At 35.7% G+C, this 24,596-nt stretch overlaps 2 protein-coding genes across 14 annotated transcripts in view; one reads left to right on the top strand and one right to left on the bottom strand.

Moving 5' to 3' along the window:
* Nucleotides 1-9,628, top strand: part of ALG6 (ALG6 alpha-1,3-glucosyltransferase) — a 58,418-nt gene extending 48,790 nt beyond the window's left edge. For all 11 annotated transcript variants that reach the window (XM_044383789.3, XM_044383780.3, XM_026497928.4 and 8 more), the window contains 3 exons: nt 833-901; nt 1,029-1,227; nt 8,227-9,628. In XM_044383789.3, the coding sequence (XP_044239724.1) occupies nt 833-901; nt 1,029-1,227; nt 8,227-8,424 (466 nt within the window). In that variant the 3' untranslated portion in view covers nt 8,425-9,628. The remainder of the gene's footprint in view (nt 1-832; nt 902-1,028; nt 1,228-8,226) is intronic.
* ITGB3BP (integrin subunit beta 3 binding protein) overlaps nt 9,617-24,596 on the bottom strand; it is a 61,873-nt gene continuing 46,893 nt past the window's right edge. For 2 of the 3 annotated variants that reach the window (XM_057310609.1, XM_057310610.1), the window contains exons 6-9: nt 24,293-24,386; nt 23,760-23,819; nt 17,620-17,670; nt 9,617-12,473 (exon numbers count right to left, since the gene is read on the bottom strand). In XM_057310609.1, coding sequence (XP_057166592.1) covers nt 17,621-17,670; nt 23,760-23,819; nt 24,293-24,386 — 204 coding nt within the window. In that variant the 3' untranslated portion in view covers nt 9,617-12,473; nt 17,620. The remainder of the gene's footprint in view (nt 12,474-17,619; nt 17,671-23,759; nt 23,820-24,292; nt 24,387-24,596) is intronic. The other variant, XM_026497925.4, reaches the window with a different exon arrangement.

The raw sequence follows: 24,596 nt of genomic DNA, 5'->3' as shown, positions 1-24,596 counted from the left end.
GACAATACAAGGTATTACTACTATCTCCATTTACACCTAAGAAAGATGGTTAAATTAATCATTTGTTCAAGGTCAGACATTCAGTAAGTGGCAGAGATGGGACTAGGACTTGCGTCCCCTTCTTCTTGAGCATTGCCACAGCAGAATCCAGAGGGTAATGAGACCAGCGTTGCTAGTAAGTAGGTCCCAGAATTGGGACCTATGACCCTAAACTCTGTCATAAAGCCAGTGGTTCCATTTATTGGCATTATGCTTCTGCTTCCTATACTATTGCTCTTTTCATGTGGCTGCTTCCTACTTGTTGTTTCCTTTTCTTCTACCATTATCAGCTTGTTAACTCTTATAATTCTCCTTTGTCTCTGTTCTCGCTTTAGTGGCAGAGGACAATCCTGTCTGTTATAACTTTAGTTTTTAACTTAGATTAGTAATATGTAACATGGAGGATCATAAAAAAGGAAGTTTGAAACCACGTTACTGGGAATTAATTTATTTCCCAAGAAGGATGAAACACGAAAAAGCTCTCTTTCTCTGAATGTTTGAATTTGTTTATCTGATCCATTCTGTATGTTGCTGTATGATAAAAAAAGTTCCATTAATAGAATATTGAAAGAAGTAGTTATTAGGAGGAGTTGATACCTTGTTTATGTTTAGACTCACTTAGTTTGGATTGATATGAAAAAATGAACCAGTGATCCATATGGAGACCTTACTGGCTGTTTCTTGTTTGTTTGTTTAGCTACCCCGAAGATCAGACAGATAAAATGTTTTTATATTTTTCACAAGAATTGAAATTGTTTTCTAAGATTAAAATATTTTTTCTTTATCATTTTAGACCAGTCTGCTTAGTTTTAAGTGAAATTCCTTTTATGTCTACTTGGTTTTTACTTGTATCAACATTTAGGTGAGTCAAACTAATATTTATATATTTTCTGTAGAGTTCTCATAAACTCATTTAGAAATTTTTTACAAAATGATTATGTTTTGAATTAGCAATTCTCTTTTGATGTTTTTTCTGTTTTCCCTTACAGTATGCTGCCTCTTCTATTGAAGGATGAACTCCTAATGCCCTCAGTTGTGACAACAATGGCATTTTTTATAGCTTGCGCAGTTTCCTTTTCAATATTTGAAAAGACTTCTGAAGAAGAACTGCAGTTGAAATCCTTTTCCATTTCTGTTAGGAAATATCTTCCATGTTTTACATTTCTTCCCAGAATTATACAATATTTGGTAAGTTGTTCAGTTTTTTTTAATTTTTAAAAAATTTTTTGAGAGAGAGCGCTGTGTGGGGAGGGGCAGAGAGAGAGGGAGAGAGAGAATCTTAAGCGGGCTTCATGCCCAGCGAGGAGTCCAGTGTGGGGCTTCATCTCACAACCTTGAGATCATGACCTGAGCCAAAATCAAGAGTTGGACACTTAACCAACTGTGCCACAAGTTGTTCAGTTTTTAAGGAATGATACTTAGCATGGCACTGTTAAAAAAAAAAAAAAAAGTAGTATCTTTTTCTCTTATAGCTTTTTTGAGATATAATTCACATAAATTCACCCATAAAATCCACCCATTTAAAGTGTGCAATTTGATTGTTTTAAGTATGTACATAGAGTTGTACAGCCATGACCATAATCTAATTTTAGATTATTTCCCTCACCCCAAAAAGGAACCCTCTTTCCATTAGTAGCCATTTCCCATTCCTCCCTAAACTCCAGCCTTGGACACAACCCAGTAATATACTTTCTGTAACTACATATTTACCAATCTGGACATTTCATATAAGTGGAATGTATTAGTCTGCTAGGCCTGCCATAGCAAAATACCACAGACTGGGGGTCTAAAGCAACAGAAATGTATTTTCTTATAGTTCTGGAGGCTAGAAGTCCAAAATCAAGGAGCCTCATCCAAGGTTTCTGGTGAGGCCTCTTTCTGGGTTACAGGCAATCTTGCTGTGTCCTTATATGGCCTCTTCTTTGTGTGGGTGTGTAGTGAGTTCTTCAGTGGCTCTTCCTCTTCTTATAAGCACACTAGTCATATCAAATTAGGGCTCCACCCCTACGACCTCCATTTAGCCTTAATTTAACCATCCTAAAGTCTCTGTCTCCTAATGCACTCACATTGGGGACTGGGTCTACAACATATGAATTTTCTGGGGACACAATTCAAACCATAACATGGTATCACAGAAAATGTAGTCGGCGCGCCTGGGTGGCTCAGTCAGTTGAGCGTCCAACTCTTGATCTCGGCTTAGGTCTTGATCTCAGGGTTGTTGGTTTAATTCCCATGTTGGACTCCACGCTGGACATGGAGCCTACTTTTTAAAAGATTAAGACTTTTGTGATTGGCTACTTTCACTCAGCGTGTTTTTGAGGTTCATCTGTGTTGTATCATGCATCAATACTTCATTCTTTTTTATTGCCATACATATTCCATTTTAATGGATATACCACATTTTGTTTATCTGTTCATCAGTTAATGGGCATTATGTCGATCCCACTTTTTGGCTGTTGTGAATAATGCTGCTGTGAAGATTTGTTTATAAATTTATCAGCACATTGTTTTCATTTCCCTTGAGCGTATCCTTAGGAGTGGTAATTCTGTGTTTAACATTTTGAGAAACTGTGCAGCTGTTCACCAAAGTTCTACATGCTTCTACGTTCCCACCAGCAATATATGAGGGTTCCAATTTCTCTACATTCTTGACAGCACTTGTTATTGTCTTTTTTATGATAGCCATTCTAGTGTGAGTGAAATGGTATCTCATTGAGATTTTGATTTGTATTTTCCAAGTTACCAGTGTTGTTGGGCATCTTTTATGTGCTCACTGGCCGTTTGTATATCATTCTTGGAGAAATGCCTATTCATATCGTTTGCCCATTTTTAATTGGGTTGTCTTTGTATTTTTGAGTTGTAAGAGTTCTTTATACATTTGTGATACAGGTCCCTTACTGGGTACATGACTTGGAAATATTTCTATTATGTAGATTTCCTTCACTTTCTTAATGATATTGTTTGCAGCATGAAAGTTTTTTTTGATTTTTATGAAACCCAACATCTTTCTTTCTTTCGTTATCTGTGCCTTTTGTTTTTTAAAGTAAGCTTAATGCCCAGTGTGGGGTTTAAACTCATGACCCCGAGTTCAAGAGTTGTGTGTTGTACTGACGGAGCCAACTAGGTGCCCCTATGCTTTTGATGTCATATCTAAGAAACCATTGTGTAAAGGTCATGAAGAGTTACCCTTATGTTTTCTTTTAAGAGTTTTATCTTTAGATCACTGATTCATTTTGAGTTAATTTTTGTGTTTGGTGTGAGGTAGGAGTCCAACTTTATGAAGTTTTTCCAGCACCAATGAATTGTGTTGGTACCTTTGTTGAAAATCAACTGATCTTAAATATAAGTGTTTATTTCTGGACTTTCAATTCTATTCCACTGATCTATATGTCTATCATTATTCCAGTACTACAGTCTTGATTACTGTTGCTTTGTAGTTTTGATATTCAGAATGTGATTCCTCCAACTTTGTTCTTTCTCATGATTGTTTTAGCTATTCTATGTTCCTTGCATTTCTATATTATTTTTAGGATCACCTTGTCAGTTTCTCTAAAAACCCAGCTAAGATTTTGAAAAGGATTGCTTTAAATCTGTATATGAATTCATGGAATATTGTCATCTTAACAAGATTTAGTCTTCCAAATCCATGAACATAGATGAATTTCCATTTATTTAGATATTCTTTAATTTTCTTCAACAGTATTCTGTAGTGTTCAGTGTACAGGTCTTCCACTTATGTTAAATTTATTTCTAAGTATTTTATTCTTTATGATGTTTTTGTAAATGGAATTTTCTTAATTTCATTTTTATAATGTTCATTGTCACTGTATACAAATACACTTGCTGAACTTGTATTCCATGTTTTAAGTTTTAGTGGAATCCTTCTGATTTTCTACATACAAGATTATGTCATCTGCAAATCATGATAGTTTTACTTCTTTTCCTGTCTGAATGCTTTTTATTTCTTTTCCTTGCTTACCCTGGCTAGAACCTCCCGTACAATGTTGAATACAAGTGGCAAGAGTGAGCATCTTTTCTTCCTGATTTTAGGGGAAAAGCATCTAGTCTTTCACCATTAACTGTGATGTTAGCTGTGGGCTTTTTATAGCTGGCCTTTATTCAGTTGAGGAAGTTCTCTTCTATTCCTAATTTATTGAGTGTTTTTATTATGAAAAATATTTTTCCTTTGTCTGATATGATCATGTATTTTTTCCCTTATTCTATTAATATAGTATATTATTGATTGATTTTTGTATGTTGAACTAATCTTGCTTACACTCTTGGGATAAGTCCCACTTGATCGTGATATGTAAACCTTTTTATATGCCACTGGTTTGGGTTGCTGGTATTTTTTTCTAACTGAAGTATAGTTGACATACAAGATTATGCTAGTTTCAGGTGTACAGCCTAGCGATTTGATGAAATGCTCATCATAGTGAGTATAGTTACTGTCTTCATGATAAAAATTTACTGCAGTATTTATTGACTACATTCCCTATGCTGTACTTTAATTTTTTTTATTTATTTTTTGAAGTTAAAAGAATTTTTTTAAAGTTTATTTTTGTCTTAGCCAGCAGATAGCAAACATCTTTTTTTTTCCCCCCCAAAGATTTCATTCATTTATTTGAGAGAAGAGCACGTGCCTGAGAGAGAGAGCAAGAGAGAGAGCACAAGCTGGGGGGAGGGGCAGAGGGAGGAGAAGCAGACTCCCCACTGAGCAGGAATCCCAACACAGGGCTTGATCCTAGAACCCTGGCATCATGACCTGAGCCAAAGGCACATGCTTAACCGACAGAGCCATCCAGTGCCCCGCCCCTATTTATTTTTACTTTCAAGTAAACTCCACATCCAATGTGGGTCTCCAATTCATGACCCCAAGATCAAGAGTCATATGCTCTATCGACTGAGCCAGCTTGTTGCCCCAAACTATCTTAATTTTTAAAGGTAACTTTGTTGGGGCCTCTAGCAGGCTCAGTTGGTTAAGCATATCACTTGATCTCTCTGTCTTGAATTGGAGACCCACATTGGGTGTGGAACCCACTTACAAAAAAAAAAAAAAGGTAACATTGTTATTTCTCCAACCTTTTATTTGAGTCATGCATTCATTTGCAGCCAAGTGCTCCAAAGAAAAATCTCCAAATTGTGAAGAAAATAGGCCTATGCTGTACTTTTAATCCCTGTGATTTATCTTTTTTATAACTGGAACTTTGTACCTCTTAAGCCCCTTCACCCATTTCACCCATCTTCCCATGCCCTCCCCTCTGCGTTTGCCAGTATTTTATAGAAGACTTTTACATCTATATTCATAAGGGATATTGGTCTTAGGGTTTTTTTCCTTATGAAGTCTTTGTTTGGTTTTGGTATCAGGGTTAATGCTTGCTTAATAGAATGAGTTGGGAGGTGTTTCTTTTCTACTTTTTGGAAGCATTTATGAAGGATAGATATTAATTCTTCTATAAACGTTTGGCATAATTCACCAGTGAAGCCATCTGTGCCTGGGCCTGTCTTTGTGGGACTTTAAAAAATGATTAAGTTTCTTTGTTACAGGTCAATTTGGACTTCCTGGGGTTTGTTTTGTTTTGTTTTTATTTATTTTGGGGGGGGGAGGAGCAGAGGGAGGGAGACAAGCTGAGTCTGCACTGAGCTCAGAACCTGATGGGCTCGATCCAAGGATCCTGAGATTATGACCTGAGCAGAAATCAAGAGTCAGGCCACCAGGCGCCCCTGGACTGTCTATATTTCTTCAGACAGTTTCAGTGGTGTCTTTCTTTTCTTTCTTCCTTTTCTTACTTTCTTAAGATTATATTTATTTATTTGAGAGAGAGAACATGAGCAGGGGGTAGAGCCAGGGGAAGAGGCAGAAACAGTCTGCCCCCTGAGCAGGGAGCCCAATGTGGGGCTGCATCCCAGGACCCTGGAATCATGACCCAAGCAGAAGGCAGACACTTAACTGACTAAGCCACTCAGGTGCCCCTCAGTGGTATCTAAGAATGTGTCCATTTCCTCTGTTATCTAATTGTTGGCATACAGTTGTTCATTCAGGGTAATTTACTGATAGGGACAACCAGGCTGGTGGACTGATGATCCAGGTGTTACTATGCAGCTGTTATCTTCTGAATAGTCTCTGCCCATTCTCTGCATCTTAACCCCTGGCTTTTATGGAGTGGAGGACATGGTGGTGAGGACACAGGGTAGTTATCTAAAGTGGTGCCATCTGGGGGCACCTGGGTGGCTCAGTCAGTTAAGCATCTGCCTTCGGCTCATGTCATGGTCCCAGATCCTGGGATCAAGTCCACATCAGGCTTCCTGCTCAGCAGGGAGTCTGATTCTCCCTCTGTCCCTCACCCCACTCATGCTCTCTCTCGCTCTTACTCAAATGAATAAATAAAATCTTTAAAGTAAAAATTAAAACAGAAAAAAAGCAGGAGGAGTTTTAACATGCCCCTTAACACTGATTCAGGATCATAGTGTCATGACATTTCAACCAGTGCCATATTTCTTGTTTGAAACTTTTTTTTTAAGATTTTCTTTATTTAAGCGGGGGGAGGAGCAAAGGGAGAGGGAAGGCAAGGGGGAAAGAATCTAAAGCAGACTCTGTGCTGAGCATAGAGCCTGATGCAAGGCTCTCGCTCACAACCATGAGATCATGACCTGAGCTGAAATCAAAGAGTTGGACGCTTCAATGACTGAGCCATGCAGGTGCCCCTTAATTTCGAAACTTTAAATTTGATGATTTCACTTCAGAAGTTTTCATTTTTCACCAAGGTTGACAGGGATTTTCCTTTTGGAGGATATTTTTGGCCTGTTTATACCTGTTTGTGAGCCCTTTTGGTTACTGTCCTTCCCAGGCTTCCATCTGGAATGAGCACTGTACTACTCTATTCATATCTTTAAATCCTGTTATAGCCTTTAGAACGTCTTTCAGGGTTCTATTATGTCCCACCTCCTGCACGAAGGTCACTATGATTTCTCACTGCTTGCTTTCTACATTTACTTAAGCAGCTTCTGCGTACTTAGGTGCTATGCCAGGGTGAACTGAATAAGATCTGGCTGGTCCTCATCTTAAAGGAGCTCACAGTCTAAAGCTAAACTCTCCAGTACGGTAGGGGCACCTGGTGGCTCAGTCGGTTATGTATCGGTTATGTATCCCACTGTTGCTTTCAGTTCAGGCGATGATCCCAGGGCCCTGGTGCTCAGCAGGGAGTCTGCTTGAGGTTCTCTTCCCTCTCCCCCTATGCCTCCTCTCTGTGCACACGCTCTCTCTCTCTCAAATAATAAATAAGTAAATCTTAAAAAAAAAAAAAAAAACTGTCCAATATGGTAGCCACTAGACACATTAAAAATTTAAACATTAAAATTAAATAAAATAAATTCAGCTCAGTCACAATAGGCATATTTTGAATGCTCAATAACCACATGTGGTTAGCAGTTACTCTCCTGCTGTACACAGGCGTAGAACATTTCCATCATTGCAGAAAGTTCTATACAGTGCGCTAAAGAAAACTGGCTGCTACACAATTACAATAAATGAAGTATTTTTTCTATTCATTTTGGCATTTAATAAAATGTGACCTTGTGATTTTATTTAATTAGTTCATGCATTCCCCTAATTAAATTGAAAACTCTTTGAGGCCAGAAGATTACATTTTCTTTCATACGCTCCACCATGACTTACTGCGGCATTAGCTCACTGACAGTGTTCCATGAATATGAAATATAATTTTCTATTTGCCATAGAAGGCTTTTTTATAGACAGATTCTTAGATTAGCTTAGAACTTTATATCCTATAGGAACTCAAGGCCCTGGAGCATACCCTGAATTTAACCCTCACTAGCAATATTGTCTGTTCCAGAGAACTTTGGTTAGTTCTTGGGTGGTATTAAGTATGATAGGGGTTCTAAGGCTTTGGCTACACATGGGAATCACTTGGAAAGCTTTTAAATCCTGAGGCCTACCCCAGAAAACTCTGATTTAATTGGTCTGAAGTGTGGCCTGGCATTGAGATTTTTATACCTACCCCCAGATGATTCTAACATGTGGCCTAGGTTGAGATCCACCAGTAGAAGAGACTGGACCCCCACCCCTCACTTTCAATTCTGCTCACTTACAGCTATAAGTAAATGTTACCAGTATATTTACATTTTATCTTTTATATTACTCAATAATGTCCTTTTCCCTCCTTGTAGTTTCTTATCTCAGTCATCAGTATGGTACTTCTGACACTGATAACTGTCACACTGGAACCTCCTCAGAAATTGCCGGACTTATTTTCTGTATTGGTTTGTTTTGTATCTTGCTTGAACTTCCTGTTCTTCTTGGTATACTTTAACATTATAATCATGTGGGACTCCAAAAATGGAAGAAATCAGAAGAAAATCAACTAGCTCTATCTCCACAAACAGATGTGAAAATATTAACAGTGCTTAAAGGTTTTTTTGAACTTTTTTGCTATGTATAAATGAAATTATCATTTTGAGAATCACAAAATGATAGGGAAAAAATGGTGGAAAGTCATTGTTGTCTATGCAAAGTAAATATATAAGGGGACTCAAGCCCATTGGAGGCTTTTATTTTCTAAACATGAAGTGGCCAAGACGTGGTTTTATTAATATTCAGTTATCCAAGTGGGAAAATAAGAGAAAATTCCCTTAATCCTAGTGTTTACTCAGGAAATGTACTCTACAATTTGTTGTCTTAAAAAAAAAATCTGCAAATCCGGTGAGCTTACTGGGAGAATCAAGCCCTTCTTTTTAAAGAAATCACTAATTTTGGTATTTAAATTTAGTTTTCCTTACATTTTAGAATGCAAGTAATGTGTATTTCATTCTTTAGAAATTATATCTCAGGGATTAAATGTTTAATTACTGTGAGAAGGCAATTTAAAGTGCTTGAAGTTTGAACACGCCTTATTACATGTACAAATTTGATTTCTTTATAACAAGGGAGAGAGATTAGACCATGTTATTTCCAAAAATGCTGACTTACTTGAATGCAATTAAACAGTGAATTTTATTGAATTTAAGTGGTTTGAGTGATTTTTTTTTAATTACTCATGATCACTAATTCTAAACTTTTAGGATCATTCTGTTTAAGTTGAATGGTTTTATACAGGATTTCATCCTTTTGATCTTTTTTAAGTAGCTCAAGATTATCACTTCCATAAGCATTGATTCATATCATGTTTCATGTTAACTTGGCTCTGTTAATAATGTATCATTCTATATTAGGAGAAGCTCATCTTTACTATCATATTTAATTGGTAAAAATAATGTATGTTATAGTTTCTTTTTTCTTTTTTTTAAGATTTTATTTATTTGACAGAGAAACAGTGAAAGGGAACACAAGCAGGGGGAGTAGGAGAGGGAGAAGCAGGCTCCCCACTGAGCAGGGAGCCAACTGGGGGCTGGATCCCAGGACCCCGGGATCATGACCTGAGCCAAAGGCAGATGCTTAGCGACTGAGCCACCCAGGTGTCCCTGTGTTACAGTTTCTTATGTAAAGATTGTTCTTTTGGGAGGGCAGGGGGAAAAAAAGATGTGTTCTCTTTAGTCTCTGTGGTTAAGAATAAAACAATTATTTTCACATCAACCTATGTTTTTAATGAATATGTTTCTTTCATAAGACATCCATTAAAATATATTGACTAAGTGGTGATACATTTTAAAACAGTGAGCACATATACACAAAGAAAATCTGGTTCTAGACATGGGATAGCCACAGGCCACAAGAAGGTATGTGCTTGTAAGTCTGATAAAGGAAGTAGGTTTAGACAAAGCAAAAATCAGGAAGTATTTCTTTCTCAAAGCAAATGTGCATAAAGACTCAAAGGGCAGGTCAGCACAGAAAAGCAGCCTTGAATCACTGCCGAATCAGCAGGAACATCGCTGTCCATGGTCACCATCTGTAATCACTGTGCCCAAATGTCAGCATCTTGGCTGGCTGGTGTAGTTCTGTTTTTTTATTTTTTGTAATAGCATACATGGGTTTAACACAGGATGTTGATTTAAATCAGTGATGAGGAAGTTCTGACTTCTAAATAACTGGAGCAAAGAAACATTATTTGAAAATAAAAGTATATCATATAAATACTAATAAAGTAGAATGCACCCATAATCAAGGTATCTTGTAGGTAAATCCTCTAAATACACATTTTTCCCCAGATAATTTAATCATATTAACACTGTAGCTTTTATGGAGATTTGCAGCAATTATAAGTCAAGTATCTCATATCCATTAGAAACCAATTTAAGAAGATTCCACTTTGAAGGATTAGGTTCCAAAATACTAAAAATGTCCGTTGATGAATTAAGATCACAGAAATGGGTAATTCCAAAGTACTTCTCTCTCTCAGTTACACTCTGGGTTATTGGGATGTTTTAATGTAAAGATATTTAGATAATGCAAAAATACTGAAGATTTCTCAGTTACTTCACTAATATACCTGTCAAGAAATGAACGCTTCTAAGTTATTTTCAAGTTCATTTTAGAGGGAAGGGCTGTTTCTGAGAAATGCAGTTGTCTGTTACCAATAAACTTAGGCTTGCTTCTTAAAATGAAGAGAACAGGGTGTACGTTCATGTATCAAATATGAAGCATACAGAAGCCATTTTCCCTTGAGGCGTTAAGGAGGGGAGAAAAATCCCAGATGTAGCATTCTGTCCAAATGATAAACCACAACTAAGTGAGTGAAACATTTACAAAAGTCAAGGCAGCCAAAGGAGCCTTTCTGTTCAATACAAAGAGTAAAAGATGGATAGGATGTAGCTAAATAATGGTTGGAGTAACACAGGGGTTTCAAGTCTCAATTGGTCTCTCTTCTGTTATGTTCATTGGAAGATCAGGGCCAAGTGTATCTCCCCCGCCTTCCTCCATGCCACACCCCCCTTCCCCCCATATAAACATTAGTTTTGTGTGTGGATCTTTCTGCTTTGTCCTTCATGTGGCCTCCAAGGGTGATAAAGCGAGAGTCATCTGATCTACAATGAAGAGAACTGGGAAATGATTCTTAGCAGACCCAGCTGTTCTGAAAGGCAAAAGCTTAGTGTATTGAGGTCAAACATACAGTAACTGACTTAATAGCATTAAGCACATACCTACATAACTTGCATTACATATGCAACCAATCTACTTCTTAACCCTTTATTTCCTAAGTTTCTTTCTATGCTTTGCCTTACATCCTAAGGTTAGTTTTCAATGCTAGAACACAAAAGAATTACCCTTTTTGGTATATTTAGGTAATGTCCTATTATAAGGACTGTATCACAAAGTGTTCTTAATATTTAGCAGACAGATTTTCTTTAAAATCTTATTTAAATAGTACCAATAAAATCATTAGTGAAGGGAATTAGGTTTAATAGTTAATTGGGTTACTATTTAGTATCAATGTCATTTAATAGTTTTTAAAAACTCATTTTCATTTTAAGAGGTAAGTCTGAAGATTCTCTAAATGGAAAATCAGTTATTTTCAAACTTAAATTTTGTTTCAGATTTTTCATATAGTATTTTTATTTACATGATACAGTAATATACGAATTTTGCCAAGACTTAGGGCAAGTACCAAGGGAATAGCATTTTTTTTCCCCTGTAGAGATGGTCAAAGAAAAATACAGAGGTTTTAAAAAAACATGTTATCAATTTATAACACATCCTGTGATTCCCACGTCCCCTTTATTTGGCGATAGTACAGGGATGATACAAAATAACACCACAGAAAAACAGAAATTTAAATCAATCCTTCAAAATAATTTGGAGGTGATCACATACCCCATAAAAAAGGTCTTTTCTTTAAATTCAGTAGTCTGTGTAGTTTAGTTTAAGAACAAGTTCATATTTAAAAATATATATGTACTGAAAAATGCATTCCACTATTTTATAAAAGGTGTGAGAATTTTAAAACTTTGAAAATATTTTTTCTGTATAAGCATAGAAAGAGTATAAAAACTCATTCCTGAGATAGTGGCTACGCAATAAACGTCTAGAAAAATTTTAAAAGTTTAAAAAGAATCTAATACGCATTTGGGGCTTTACATGGGAAGGTGGTACCTAATTCCACTCACCATTAAATGTAATCTGAGTTTTAAAACATAGTTTTGCCCAAGTGCCATTTTCATAAATGCTTTAAATCTATCCACAAATGCTAAAAACATACAGAAGTGTATGTGATACAGAATAGGAGTTAATATCCTCTTCTACTTGTTGGCTTACATTAAAGGGTCAAGAAGAAATGTATTATTTACATTGAGATTATCTACTGGTGTGTGTAGAAAGTTTAAATTAGCTGCAAGAAATTTTATCTAGACACGCACCTGCCTAGTGCTATGATCTGGTATTTACTGGGCAGATTAATTACAAACATTTCTTCTGTTCCTTTAAATACGATCAGGCAGGTGCAGAAAAAGTTGGTGTTCATAGTAAGTGCATTTCTTCTAAATGCCTGCAGGATATAAAAGATGATTATTAAATCAAGAATTAGTTTCTAAGTTAACATGCATCTCATACACCACTTAAATGATTTAAACACCCATTTACCCTGTAATTTGGTACCTAGTTTAGATACTGGTAATCTCTTATTTGCTTATTTTTGGGTCTTCTAACAAGATTCACCTTCACAAATAATTGTCAGTAGGGCTACTCAGACATCACACTCTTCACTTTATGTGAAGATCAATCTTGAGATACTTCTGAGAGATTTCTAAAACTCCTACATGACCTACTTGCGGAAAACACCAAAATCTACATGCCTTTTGTCTATAAGCCTTAAGGGCCTCTCAGCAGGTGTTTTCTCCAACAGCTGCCCCCCCAAAAAAGATACCGTATTTACTGGCATTCCTAGTCAGAGCATGTCCTTCTGGGGCCTCCTAGTGGTGGCAGAAGTTCCTGTCGTTTGGTTTAGGACCTCCGTGTGACAGAAAGTCTTTGAGGAGAGCAGGCATTGGCAAGTGATGGCATATTTCCCTTAGGGCACGTGGACCTTTCACTCCTGAAATACCCCTCCCATGCTTACATTGGCATCTATTAAGAAGTAATTCATGGTAGGCTTCTATATTTCCCTATTCATGAGAGTCCACATATATTCTTGTCCTAGAAGAAGGTAGGTTGCCAACTTGACAACCACCAACTCTTGCCAATTTGAGTCTGGTTTGAATTCCTATAGAATATTTTAAGTACTCTAGTATTCACTTAATATCCCTATAGGTTACTGATACACAAATGACAATACTATACAGGAAAGTAAGACTCATTAGTTACGTGGGGGAGGTGCTATTAAGCTTATTTTATACCGTCCCACAAGGTAAATATCAGTCCCATTTTATAACTAGGGTTTAGGGGACCCAAGTGCCTAGTAAAGGCCACAGAGCTCTAAGTAGATAACAGAGCTGATGCTGGACATGTAATCCAAATCCTGTTCTCTGTTATAATGCCAGACCATGCAAAGCAGTTTCATCAATTGATCAGGGCTGCTAGAAGTGTGTTGAGGAAGATTCTGATGCCATATTCAGGATCCAGCAGAAACAAATACTGTGGTCAGTGTGATTAATGTCACAACACAAGAATACAGTAGCATGTATATTATCTCTACACTGCCGTACTGGTTCTGGAGATGAATGTCTCAGAACACGAAAAGCAATTTAGATATGGTGATGCAATTCATGAGCAGTATTTTGACAGGAATTATCGTTCATACAGCAATTATATTCTTTCTAAAGCATATTTTGGATTGTTACTTCCCTAATAATCTTCACTGGTCTACTTCTGCCTAATGAATAAAGTCTGAACCTATTAAGCCTGGTGATCATAATTGTCAATGATGTGGTCGAACCTACTTGTTCAGTCATTCTGCTTTTCTGCCTTTTTGTTCGTGTTCTCTCTGCCTAGGATGTTTATACAGCCTATCAGAATGACCCATTTCTCAAATTCAAGCTTCCTAGTAAAGTACAGTGTTTCCATTACTAGGGTCTGGATGGTCCTCTGTCAGAGATAATGTAGAGTGGAATAACTAAAATTGATTTTAAAATCTTGAACTCTTAAATAATGACCTAATCACTCTATCCTGAGGTGATCTATGTTTGCTGTATATTCCTATACTATTGCTTATTCTTCATTTGGTTCTTAAAGAGGAATGTTTATACTCCTTAATCTGAAGAGGAAGGAACTGTCAACTCTTCTGCTTTCTCTACCCCATGCAGGAGTGACAGACTTGATTGGCCAAAGTCCCAGAACATTAATTCACATTTTACTAGTAATATTACCTGTCACTCTTCTTACGCAACACGCTTTCCCTGTCTACTCTCAAGTCCAGTGGGTCTTTGTGCTTCCTAATTTCGTGCTGTAAGACTAGCCCATTCTATTGATCTCATCTGCAATCAAGCATAGGCAGATCTGTGGTCTTTACTATTGTAGAGGCACATGGACATGGGGTTTATTTCAAAGATCCAGCTTTCTCCTCAGGTTCAAGACTGAGATTCACAGGGCTCATGATTTAGACTCAGCGTGGGAGAGAGGACGTCCCACTTCTGCCTTAGGCACACTCCACATTAGTTACCCTAAGCTTCTGCCAGAGGACATGCCATGTTGGAGGTTATCAAGTCCTCCACTAATCAAATTGACACTTTGATCCCAAAGTACTCATCCTTTTTTGTGCTTGCTATTGGGCAGAATCCTGGAAAGAAGAGGGATCTGAACTTGTATTGCTTATCATAGCTCGCCTTCCATTATTATCATTTCATGTATAGAATATAAATCTTGTATCTTTAGCTTGGTCACTAGGTTTTAGAAGACTGGCATTATGCAAGTGCTAGGTTTATACTAAGCATCATACTTTTGTTAACCAAGTGATTTATCCAGTTGTTTCTAGATATATTTTTCCAGTATCTCCTGCAGTATCCCCTGTTAATATTAGCCCAAACCATGCTTCCCCCACCCTTTTGCTGGTCTTTGTCCTGTCTGTGGCCCACAGGTTGCTGCCTCTCTTACTGACTCTCTTATCCTAACATTATTTTATAAAGGCTTTGCTTGTTAAAGGCTCTGGGAGTGAATTTGTATGGGTTATTTCCCCCCACTGAACAATAAAGGTTAGGAAGAATAATCACTTCAGTGTGAGAGAGGGCAGGAACTGACGTGCAGACAGGGAAGCTGGCCACAATGGTATCACGAGTACTGTGCCTGTCAGAGGTTTCTAGGGCACAGGACAAAATCAGAGTTTAAAACCCTCCCTTCGTCATACCAGTTGGACAGCAATGACAAATGCACAAAAAAGGAACAATGAGAGAACATGGAAAAGAGGGATCTGAGGAAGCCTAGTGTAAGATGAGTTATAAGCAGGTTTTGAAAGATGGGTAAATTTTTGATAATGATGGGGGAAAACATATGTCAAGCAGAGGAGAGACAAGAACAAAGATAAGGGAATTAGAAAGGTTGTCTCCAAGGAGTGTGCCTGAAGAATGGTACATAATTTGGAGTGACTAAGGCACAAGGACAAGGTATGCTGTGGTCACGTTAGGGAGAGTTCTGAATGTTAGTATAAATTTGGATTTTACTGTGAATATGGTAGATATCTTAAGCATAATTTGTCCAGTAGCAGGACAGGCTGTAGGGAAAAGGGACCAAGCGGCAGAGAGGCAGGTTACAATGGGGAGGATAAGCTGGATAAGAGGTCATGAAGGAATAAACTAGTGCAGGGGGCATGGGAGGGAGAGGTAGACATTTTTAGAAGTGATTTGACCCAGCAGCAGTTGCATATGGGGGCACATAAAAGGGACAGAATTTTGAGGTTTTGAGCCTTATCACTGGATGAATGTAATCCCTAGAAAGATAGAATGAGGAAGAATTTTTTTGGGGGAAAAGATGAAATCAGTATATTTGGGGGACACTGTATGGCAGCTGAAATTGTGGGTTTATAGCTCAGGAAGAGGGTCAAAATTCATTTGGAAACCATAAATTGCACTAAGGTGAGAACTAAAGTGAAGGAATGGGTGAGGTCATGAAGAAAGTGCCCAGAGGAAGAAGAAAACAGAGTCAAAAGAACCCAGGGAAATGCCTCAAAGGTTTAGTCCACTTTCATTTCATTGTTATTTCTCTCCTCTGCTTCCCACTAAAAGCAAAGTTGAGAGGTAGGTCAACCTTCATTCTTGCAAGTTTTTTGTAAGTACTACTCATATTAAAGACTCAGACGAACACTAACATTCTAATCTTTATTAGAATCCAGGAACACAGAGCTATTCTCAGTACTCTGAGTTCCCCAAAGTTCACGAATGAGACCATCATATATTAAATGTGTATGTTATTAGCCAGATGTGTAACTGCAACTATGTATTTATGATTGCCATCTAATAGTTGTCTGATGGATTGCCATGGACCAGAAATTGTACAAAATGTTTAACCCTATGAGGAGTATGTGTGTATATGTATATATATTAGATCCTTTCTACTTAATAGGATCTAAAACCTCTCATCAGCAGTGAAACCTGACGACCACAGTTTACTATTATGAGTGGGCAAAGCAAAGACCCTGGTACTAGCCTCCTCAGGTTAGTATCCTGGCTCTGTTGCTGATATAATTCTAGGACAAGGTTATTAACCTCTTTGTGCCTCAGTTTCCTCACCTATAAAATAAAGACAATAACTGTATATCACGTAAGTTGTTGAAAAGGTTGAATGGAATCTGTATAAAGTGCCTACAGTAGTACCTGGCACATTGACAGTGCTTTATAAATGTAGGCTATTATTATAAACTATCAGTTGTTGCGTACAACAGAACAAACATTTTAATGAATGAAAAGTGACACAATTTTGTATATAAGATGCTTTGCAAATATTTTTTAAAACCATTAGTTAGGAAGCTAATACTAATCATTTGAAATACCATTTCCAAAGAAATGTATTTTCAGTATAGAATTTATTTTGCCTTAATTTTTCCTAAGAGATAGCAGGCAACATCTGGTTAGCTTCTAAGAATCTTAATTAATACTGATGCCACTAAATCTGGGATAGGCTAGTTCTGAATGTGAACCTTCAGTTACAGGTTCGTTAGACACTAATATCACATTATTAGTGTGATCACTCATATTGCGTCTAGCTAATATAAGAACCTAGTTATAAATCTATCATTTTCACTTATATTGCTGAGTCTACAGGGAACTGTTTTGAAGGAAAGATACACTAAGTAATATATAATTATTTACTTAATTCAGCACATTTCTAAATTCATAGACTTGTTATATCTTGTTCAGTTACATGTGTCCTACAGAAACTATAACCCACCTGCCAGTACCTAGTTATTTATACTAAAGGTGCTAAATTAAGAGCCCTCTATACAGTCACCTAAAAATATGAGCTTTTTGACTTTTAAAGCTAGGCTGATGAGCTCAACAGTTATTTCAATCAGCCTCTCACTCACACATCTTGTCAGATTGTCCTATTATTGATAAAAAAGATTTTAATTTCAAAAACACCTCCAAAGCTCATGTCCCTATTTTCTTCATAGACAGTACCAAATTTGATAATATAAATAAAATGTTTCCACCTGAACAAAACAGTGAAATTTAACAAGGCTAACCTTAATTAGAAAGGTGAAACCCTACCTCAGTTTAAAATGCCTTTAAGGAATTCATAGCTGTCAAGATGATATAATTCTATAAGAAAGAAAGATTTTTTTTTCAGAAAACAGTTCAAAGTAAGTTGTCACAGTATATGATGTAGAATAAATGCTTAATCAAATGAAATTAAAGAACCTAAACGTAAAGTTCTGTTTTACATTACGAATAGCTTTGGGGTTATAAATTCTCATTTCAACATCTTATTTGTCCAATTCTGGTTCAGAATGTACATTTAAGAAATTAGGATAAAAAGTGCCAAAAACTTATAATGTATGCTTATGCTTTATTATAATTATTTGTCTTTTGTGACAGATTCTACAAGCCTGAGGGCAGGACTATGTCTGCCTTGTTCATTACTGTATCCCTCGTGCTAGAACAGTGCCTAGCTCATAGTAGGCATTCAGTAAATATTAAAGGGATGAGGCGTGGAAGGAGAGTGTGATTTATAAGTATTTGAAAATATTTAAATTCCTTTAAAAAATTCTTAGAGTGACATTTGTTTTTACTCATTCATTGAACATGCATTGTGGGCCTTCTATCAGGTTCTATGCTAGGCTCTGGGGCTATAATATAGAGATACGACTTTTGTTTGTTTGCCAAGGAGGAGCCCAGGAGCCCTGTAACCGGACAATTAGAATACAGGACAACACTACAACTAATACATTTATAACCATTCAGACAAGTGTTGCAGAAGGCTGGACGGAGCACTTTAGCTTTAGCTCGGCGAGCTGGGGGGAATTTCACAGAGGATCCGACATCTGAGGCTGACCTTAAAGGATAAGCAGGAATTTACTAGACAGAGATGGAAGAAAGAGCAATCCAGGTAGAGAGAAGCAGTAGAGAGGCCTGAAGTTCACAAAGAGGGAGATTCCAGAGGCTGAAGTCACATGGTGCGAACACTGTGCATTCAGATGCCTCCTTTCCTCCTGTGTGAGGTCTGAGCTGGAGGAAAAATCACCCAATACCTTTTACAGAAGTCCTGCTTTTAACTATATAATTAGCTATATAACAATACAAATATCTGCTTTATTAGTCTATATATGTGTTTAATACATAAACCGCTCTTTTTTTGAGGAGCTTTTCTGACTACTTTAAGAGTTAAAATGGGGGAAAAAAATGTTCACCTGTCAGGTGACATAAAACCAATTTCTACTAAATGTGCCAGAATAATTTTTCTCCACCTCAGGAACGGTTAGTCTTCAGTCTGTTCATTACTGTCTTTTTATAGTATTTTTATTTAATAAAACCTATTAAGACTACCATACAAATCTCTTTACTTATGCTTTTATCTTTTAACTGATCAATTTTTATATTGCTGACATCCCTTCTTCACCATTTGCTCATTTAAAAATTCATAGTATGTGAGATATGTCTCTGGAGAAAATGTCTATAAAATTTGTTACAGCTGGCAAATGTGTATGAGTCAGTGATAGCACATGACTAAATGCTTCACAGAAAATAAAATTTGTTTCTGTAGTAAGCAGAACTGTTTAAATGTTATTTATTTTTATGTTTCAAAGAAAATATATTGTGAAGTGCTGCATTGATTTAATACGCAACAATGTCTGTGTACATGCTGTAGAAGGAAAATTTATGAAACCTTTGCACAACTCCTTTAATTGAATTTTCCAAATCTCTCACCACACACAAATAATCAATATCTTCTGCAGAGAAAACCAGTCAGAATTATTACAGTCTTTCGTTTCAATTTTGTTGTCATCAGCACATACGGAGCACCTGGATATTCGTAATGTCTGATAGCAAGTTATTTACACCTCTTAAACACATAATTGCTATTAAGTGAGTTCGAATCTATGGTTAATTTTTTTTTTACTGATTATTTAAAAGATAAAGATGATCATATTTCTAGAGAAGTATACAAAAATTTTAATTGTGTAAGAAATTATTTAAAAGGCTTTGAAAAGTAATAAATCAGTTTGTTTTTCCTTAAATCCTAGACAAATCTCAAGTAAGCAGTCAAAACGTATCCCCAAAACAGTGATGAATAGTGTAAGACAAGGGTATTAACATTATTAATAGGAAAGGCATGAACGACATACAACATACATGATAGGTGAATTCTCATCAAGAGCTAAGGACACAGTTGTACATTAATGTAGATTTGTGTCACCAAAACTAATATCTCCATTTTTTTAATCTCCAGCTAAATCAAGAACTTTAAGGCACAGGAAGGAATTTTTGTTGTTTCTTCTAAAACTCATCATGTCTAGACTTCAAACTTCAGTGCTTTAAAAACCAAAGTATTTGTTTGAAAAAAGATACTGTTTAATGTTAAGTTATAAGAAACTAAAAGGGTAGTAGTCTTCTAGGGAGTAAAAGTATTTGGCTGATATGATAAATACTTTTTCAAGACTGAGTGGGGAAAAGAACAACATATTTTTAAGTTAAAAAATACTTCCGTGGGTGGTTAGAATGAAAAGGCAGTATCAAACTATTTTATAGTCTTAGAACAGAAAGAGCTTAAAATTTGTCCTGTAGTCCAAGAATTTGAAAACTTTAAAATCCTATAACCCAGATGAATTTTACAATGTAAGACAGTAAGTTAGCTAAAGAAAACAGAAATGTTAAAGTTTGTGCTTTTCTTTTGAAGGCCACAGCTAGAAATTCTGAAATATTTTGTATTACAAACAGCTGAGACAATCAACTTTTTGAACAATGTAAAGTTCAGATGGTTACATTTCATTTCAAATATGCATACTGCAACCTACACGATTATTCTCAAAACAGATAAAATATGTTTTGGACTAAAGCTAAGTGTCTAGATTTCATATCTTGGCAACTGTTCTACAATTTGCTTACATTCTTTTCAAAAACATTTTGTTTACTGGAAGTACTGGTCATAGACAAACAATGATGGTATTTTTTAATATTTCCAGAAAAAATGAAAATACTAAGTACTATATAATGCCATCTATTGACTTAGGAATATTTGTATCAAGTTGTTGTAAGTAGAGGTTGATTATGTAAAGTAAATAAATTTCATGCCTTACCATGTGACGATAATGTGACATTCCCTCTGCATCAACCCATTGAATGGTCATGTTTTAAATCTTCAGCATAACAAATTAAGAATAATTATGAAAATTCACATCCAAATCTAACAGAAAAAGGACCTTTCATCTCATTATTTTTCTAAGAGTCATAAAGCCAATATTATTAAGGAAAGTGAAGTTAGGCTTACTTCCTAAGTAACTGAAAAAAGAAAGAAAGCCTTCCTCTGTTTAAGAAATCTGTATTTAGCAGAGGAGAGCCTCCTTTATTCATATACTCTATCAAAGCATTCCCTCATTTGCACTGTCCAGTTCTTTCTAAAACTATGAAAATCTCTGTACCTTTTCATGTTACTGTGTATGTTTTAATTTCCCCTGAATGTTACATAAAGCCTTAAGAATGTGTGTCAGATGTCTATTTATTTAAAACACTAGCATGTTATTTTTACAATCATACTGCTCTGCCTGTAATAAAGACTGCGACTGGTGCTAAACAAGCTAGCAGTGACATGGAAAAATAACTAGAACTAGGGGACTGACTCGTAAAGGCAACAACAGCATAAATGTTGGAATTTTCCTGATACTGTCTATCTTAACTATTCCAGGAAAATTTTAAGAGAATCTGAAGGACATTCTTTTGATCGTGAAACAAGTAATTTGTTCTTATTTTCGTTAAGTACCTAATAAAACAAATCTCATACATATTGTGGGAATTATTTTTATATTATATAATTTCTAATATTATAGATTCCCCCAACATTTTAAAATTTAAACAATTCTGCAGAACAGCATAGTAAAAGAAAGAAGTAAAGTAGAAATTTCTATAAAGAGCTAAGGCTAGATCCCCAGATAAGCAACGCATAAAGCAAATTAGTTTGAGATGTCAAAAACACTAGCAAAGTCCTTGTAAAATGAATGTATAAATAAAAAGGGTTGAAAGTTATTAACTCAGCAAAACAATTATATATATATATATAAATGTGTTGATGTACATCATCTTTAGTCAAAAACAAAACCAAACCACCAAAATAAAAAAATACATATATTATGAACCAGAGAGAGAAGAGGGAAAAACATTCAGTAAAAACACTCAAACTCAAATTATAAAGGAAATAAGCTTCAATAGATTTTTCAGGCAATAATACTTCAAAAAAAATTAGTTGAAAAGCTAATGAAGATCTGAATACCTCAGGAAATATAAAAGCTAATGTAGCTCTTGCCAAGAAACAGAAATGGAAGATGACATATATTCTAATATATATTTTTATAGCTATTACATATTTTACTTAATCTAAATTCAGTTTTCATTTAAACCACAACATACAATCAATGCTTATTAGAAATTTTAAAACATGATTTAGTCATAGGATCTCCTTTATGCATGAACAAACACTCAGTCCTTAGGGAAAACCTGGTAATGGGCAAGTCAGTTTTAATGCCTTAAAATACTAGAAAATAGTTTTAAGGCTGGTCATGCATAAACACACAAAGAATTGGCATATACTAGATAACTGAAAGGAGATAACTTTCAACACATGGAATATAACTTTAACGTCTTACTAAATATTTAGGGAAGGAAACAATACTTTCAGAAAATTTTTTCTCATTATTAAAGTGGCAATTTACTTATTTATTCTACAATTTTCCCTTCCTCATTTCTCAAAACTTGGTGAAAGCCAACTCTGTAAAGCCTAATTCTAGTCAATTCTAGGAAATTACAGGTTGAAAAAAAATTCACACCACTGGCACAGAATATATAGAAGAAAGATTTCCTCTGGTTTGGAAATAATAAACATTCCAAATTCCCATTATGATCCTCTAAAACTTATGAAGTTAAAAGAGACTGAAACCACTGAAACCCAGCTACACATTATAATCAAGTTTCACAGTATAAGAGAGAAGAGATCTTAAGCCTTTTCTAAGAGCTAACTTCATATTCTGAAATTCTTGGGATCACAGTGGAAGTTAGCTGCTCTACTGAATGGCTCAGGAAACTGGCTCAGCTCTATTCTCACATGAGCTTTGGAGGAGTCCTGCCAGGGTTATTGCCCTGCATCACGCAGGTGGCCTTTGGAAGTAACAGGGAATCCCAGAACTTTCCACGCAAACTCATCACTGGCTTGTTAAAGATCCTAAATACAGTCTAATATACTAGATTGGTTGAAGTGGTTTCAGTTATGCCTCATATGTTTGAATCTAAAAACTGGGACGACTAGATGATTTAATTTGTTGTAGGAAGAGGCAACACGGAACAATGAAAAAACCATACTATTTGAAGTTAGACTGGTCCTTAGCTGGAATCTCTGCTCTGACACTTAAGTAGCAGTGTATTTGGCAAGTTACTTAACATTTTTTGTCTTTGTTCCTTATCTATAATGACAATGGTAATAGCTATCTTGCAGAGCTGCTATAAAGATCTGCTGATCCTAGTGTTGGGAACATAGTAATTACTGGTCCTCAATAAATAGTAGTCACCGGTACTCAAAAATGGTAGACTAAAACATGGCTACCCATTTAAAGGCCTGCCTCCACTTACAGAGACTGCAAAATGGCATTCATGTCAGTAATATTAAAATGATCCCTCTTAAGTTGGTCTAAAGGTTTTAATATTTTATAGTCCATGATCATTTTGCTTACTGAGGTAGGGATGTGCATGTGTTATGGGAAAACCCGCTAATTTTGTTTCCCATACTGTGAAACGCTCAGAGGCATATGAGCTCACAGTAGATCAAACATCATTAATGATCTGAAAGTTTTCAGAACACTGGTTACAAAGTAACTTTTTATGCTTTGTGTAATCCTAATTCACCATTAAAAGTTGCTATATATTAATGCATTGTTCCCCCTATTTGTCTATATTCTCAAGAATAACTTTTAATAAAAAGACAATTTAAATCTTACACTGAAAATTGTATTTCAAAAGATATTTTAGAAGTTTTATCATCAAGGAAGTTATCTTATCAGACATGGTCTGCCAAATTCTATAAGGTTTGCAAATGAGATATATGATCTTTTAAAAAGATCACACCAAAAAAGGACGTATGATGATTGGCTTTCAATGGTTGAAATGAGATGAAAGGATCTTTTTATATAAATGAAAACAAAATTCTTTACCTTTGTTGGGAAGTCCTGAACTCTTCTTTTCAAACAGTTTTTGTTCTGTTACTTTTATCACTAAAAAACAAACAAACAAAAACCCCCAAACCAAAACAAAAAAAACTCATGTTAAGAATTAGCATAGAATATGAATAATTTCTCATCCTGGGATAATTTCATGAGAAAAAAATAATTTGAAGTAATACATACAGGTATCAAGTACAAAATGCAATACCTTGTACCTTATTTAAAGAATGAGCACCAGATTTTTTAAAAAGCCTGGTTATCAGTTTGCAAGGCATATTCTTTTCCTTCATATTCAACAAGAATCCCTGAAGTAACATATCCTGGTAAAAGATATATGGCTTCTTATTCTCTAAATAATATTTCCATTAATGTCCAGTAGTGCCACATATAAAAAAGTCTTATCAGATTTAAATTTGGGAAAAATTACTAGGTTTATCTCTAAAACTGAAAACATTAGAATATGTATCTACGTTTACAAATAAGGAGTGGAGAGATGCCATTGAAAACTCGTGAATTTTTCTTACTTAGTTCTTTCGTTTTCTGCATTTCTCTGTGTAAGGAACACGATGGACGGGAGATACCAAGGAGACTTTCAAGCTCTCTACTGCCCTCCAAAGCCTAAAAGAAAGACATCTGAAATGAGTTAGGTACTCTACAAATATAATATTACTGACAATCTAGTGAAAATACAGTTTACTGTTTCTTTCATCTGAAAAACTTAAACTCTGTGGTAGGAAATTTAACTTTTTCTGGCAGGTCAACTACTGCAAGCTTTAAAATGTGAAAAAGTCAGATACTTCTAAAACATTATGGTTAATTAATGTTCAT

Source organism: Ursus arctos, unplaced genomic scaffold, assembly GCF_023065955.2.
Source record: "Ursus arctos isolate Adak ecotype North America unplaced genomic scaffold, UrsArc2.0 scaffold_12, whole genome shotgun sequence".
NCBI lineage: Eukaryota > Metazoa > Chordata > Mammalia > Carnivora > Ursidae > Ursus > Ursus arctos.
Note: the sequence above shows the minus strand (reverse complement) of the source record. Positions and strands in the feature narration are given on the sequence as shown.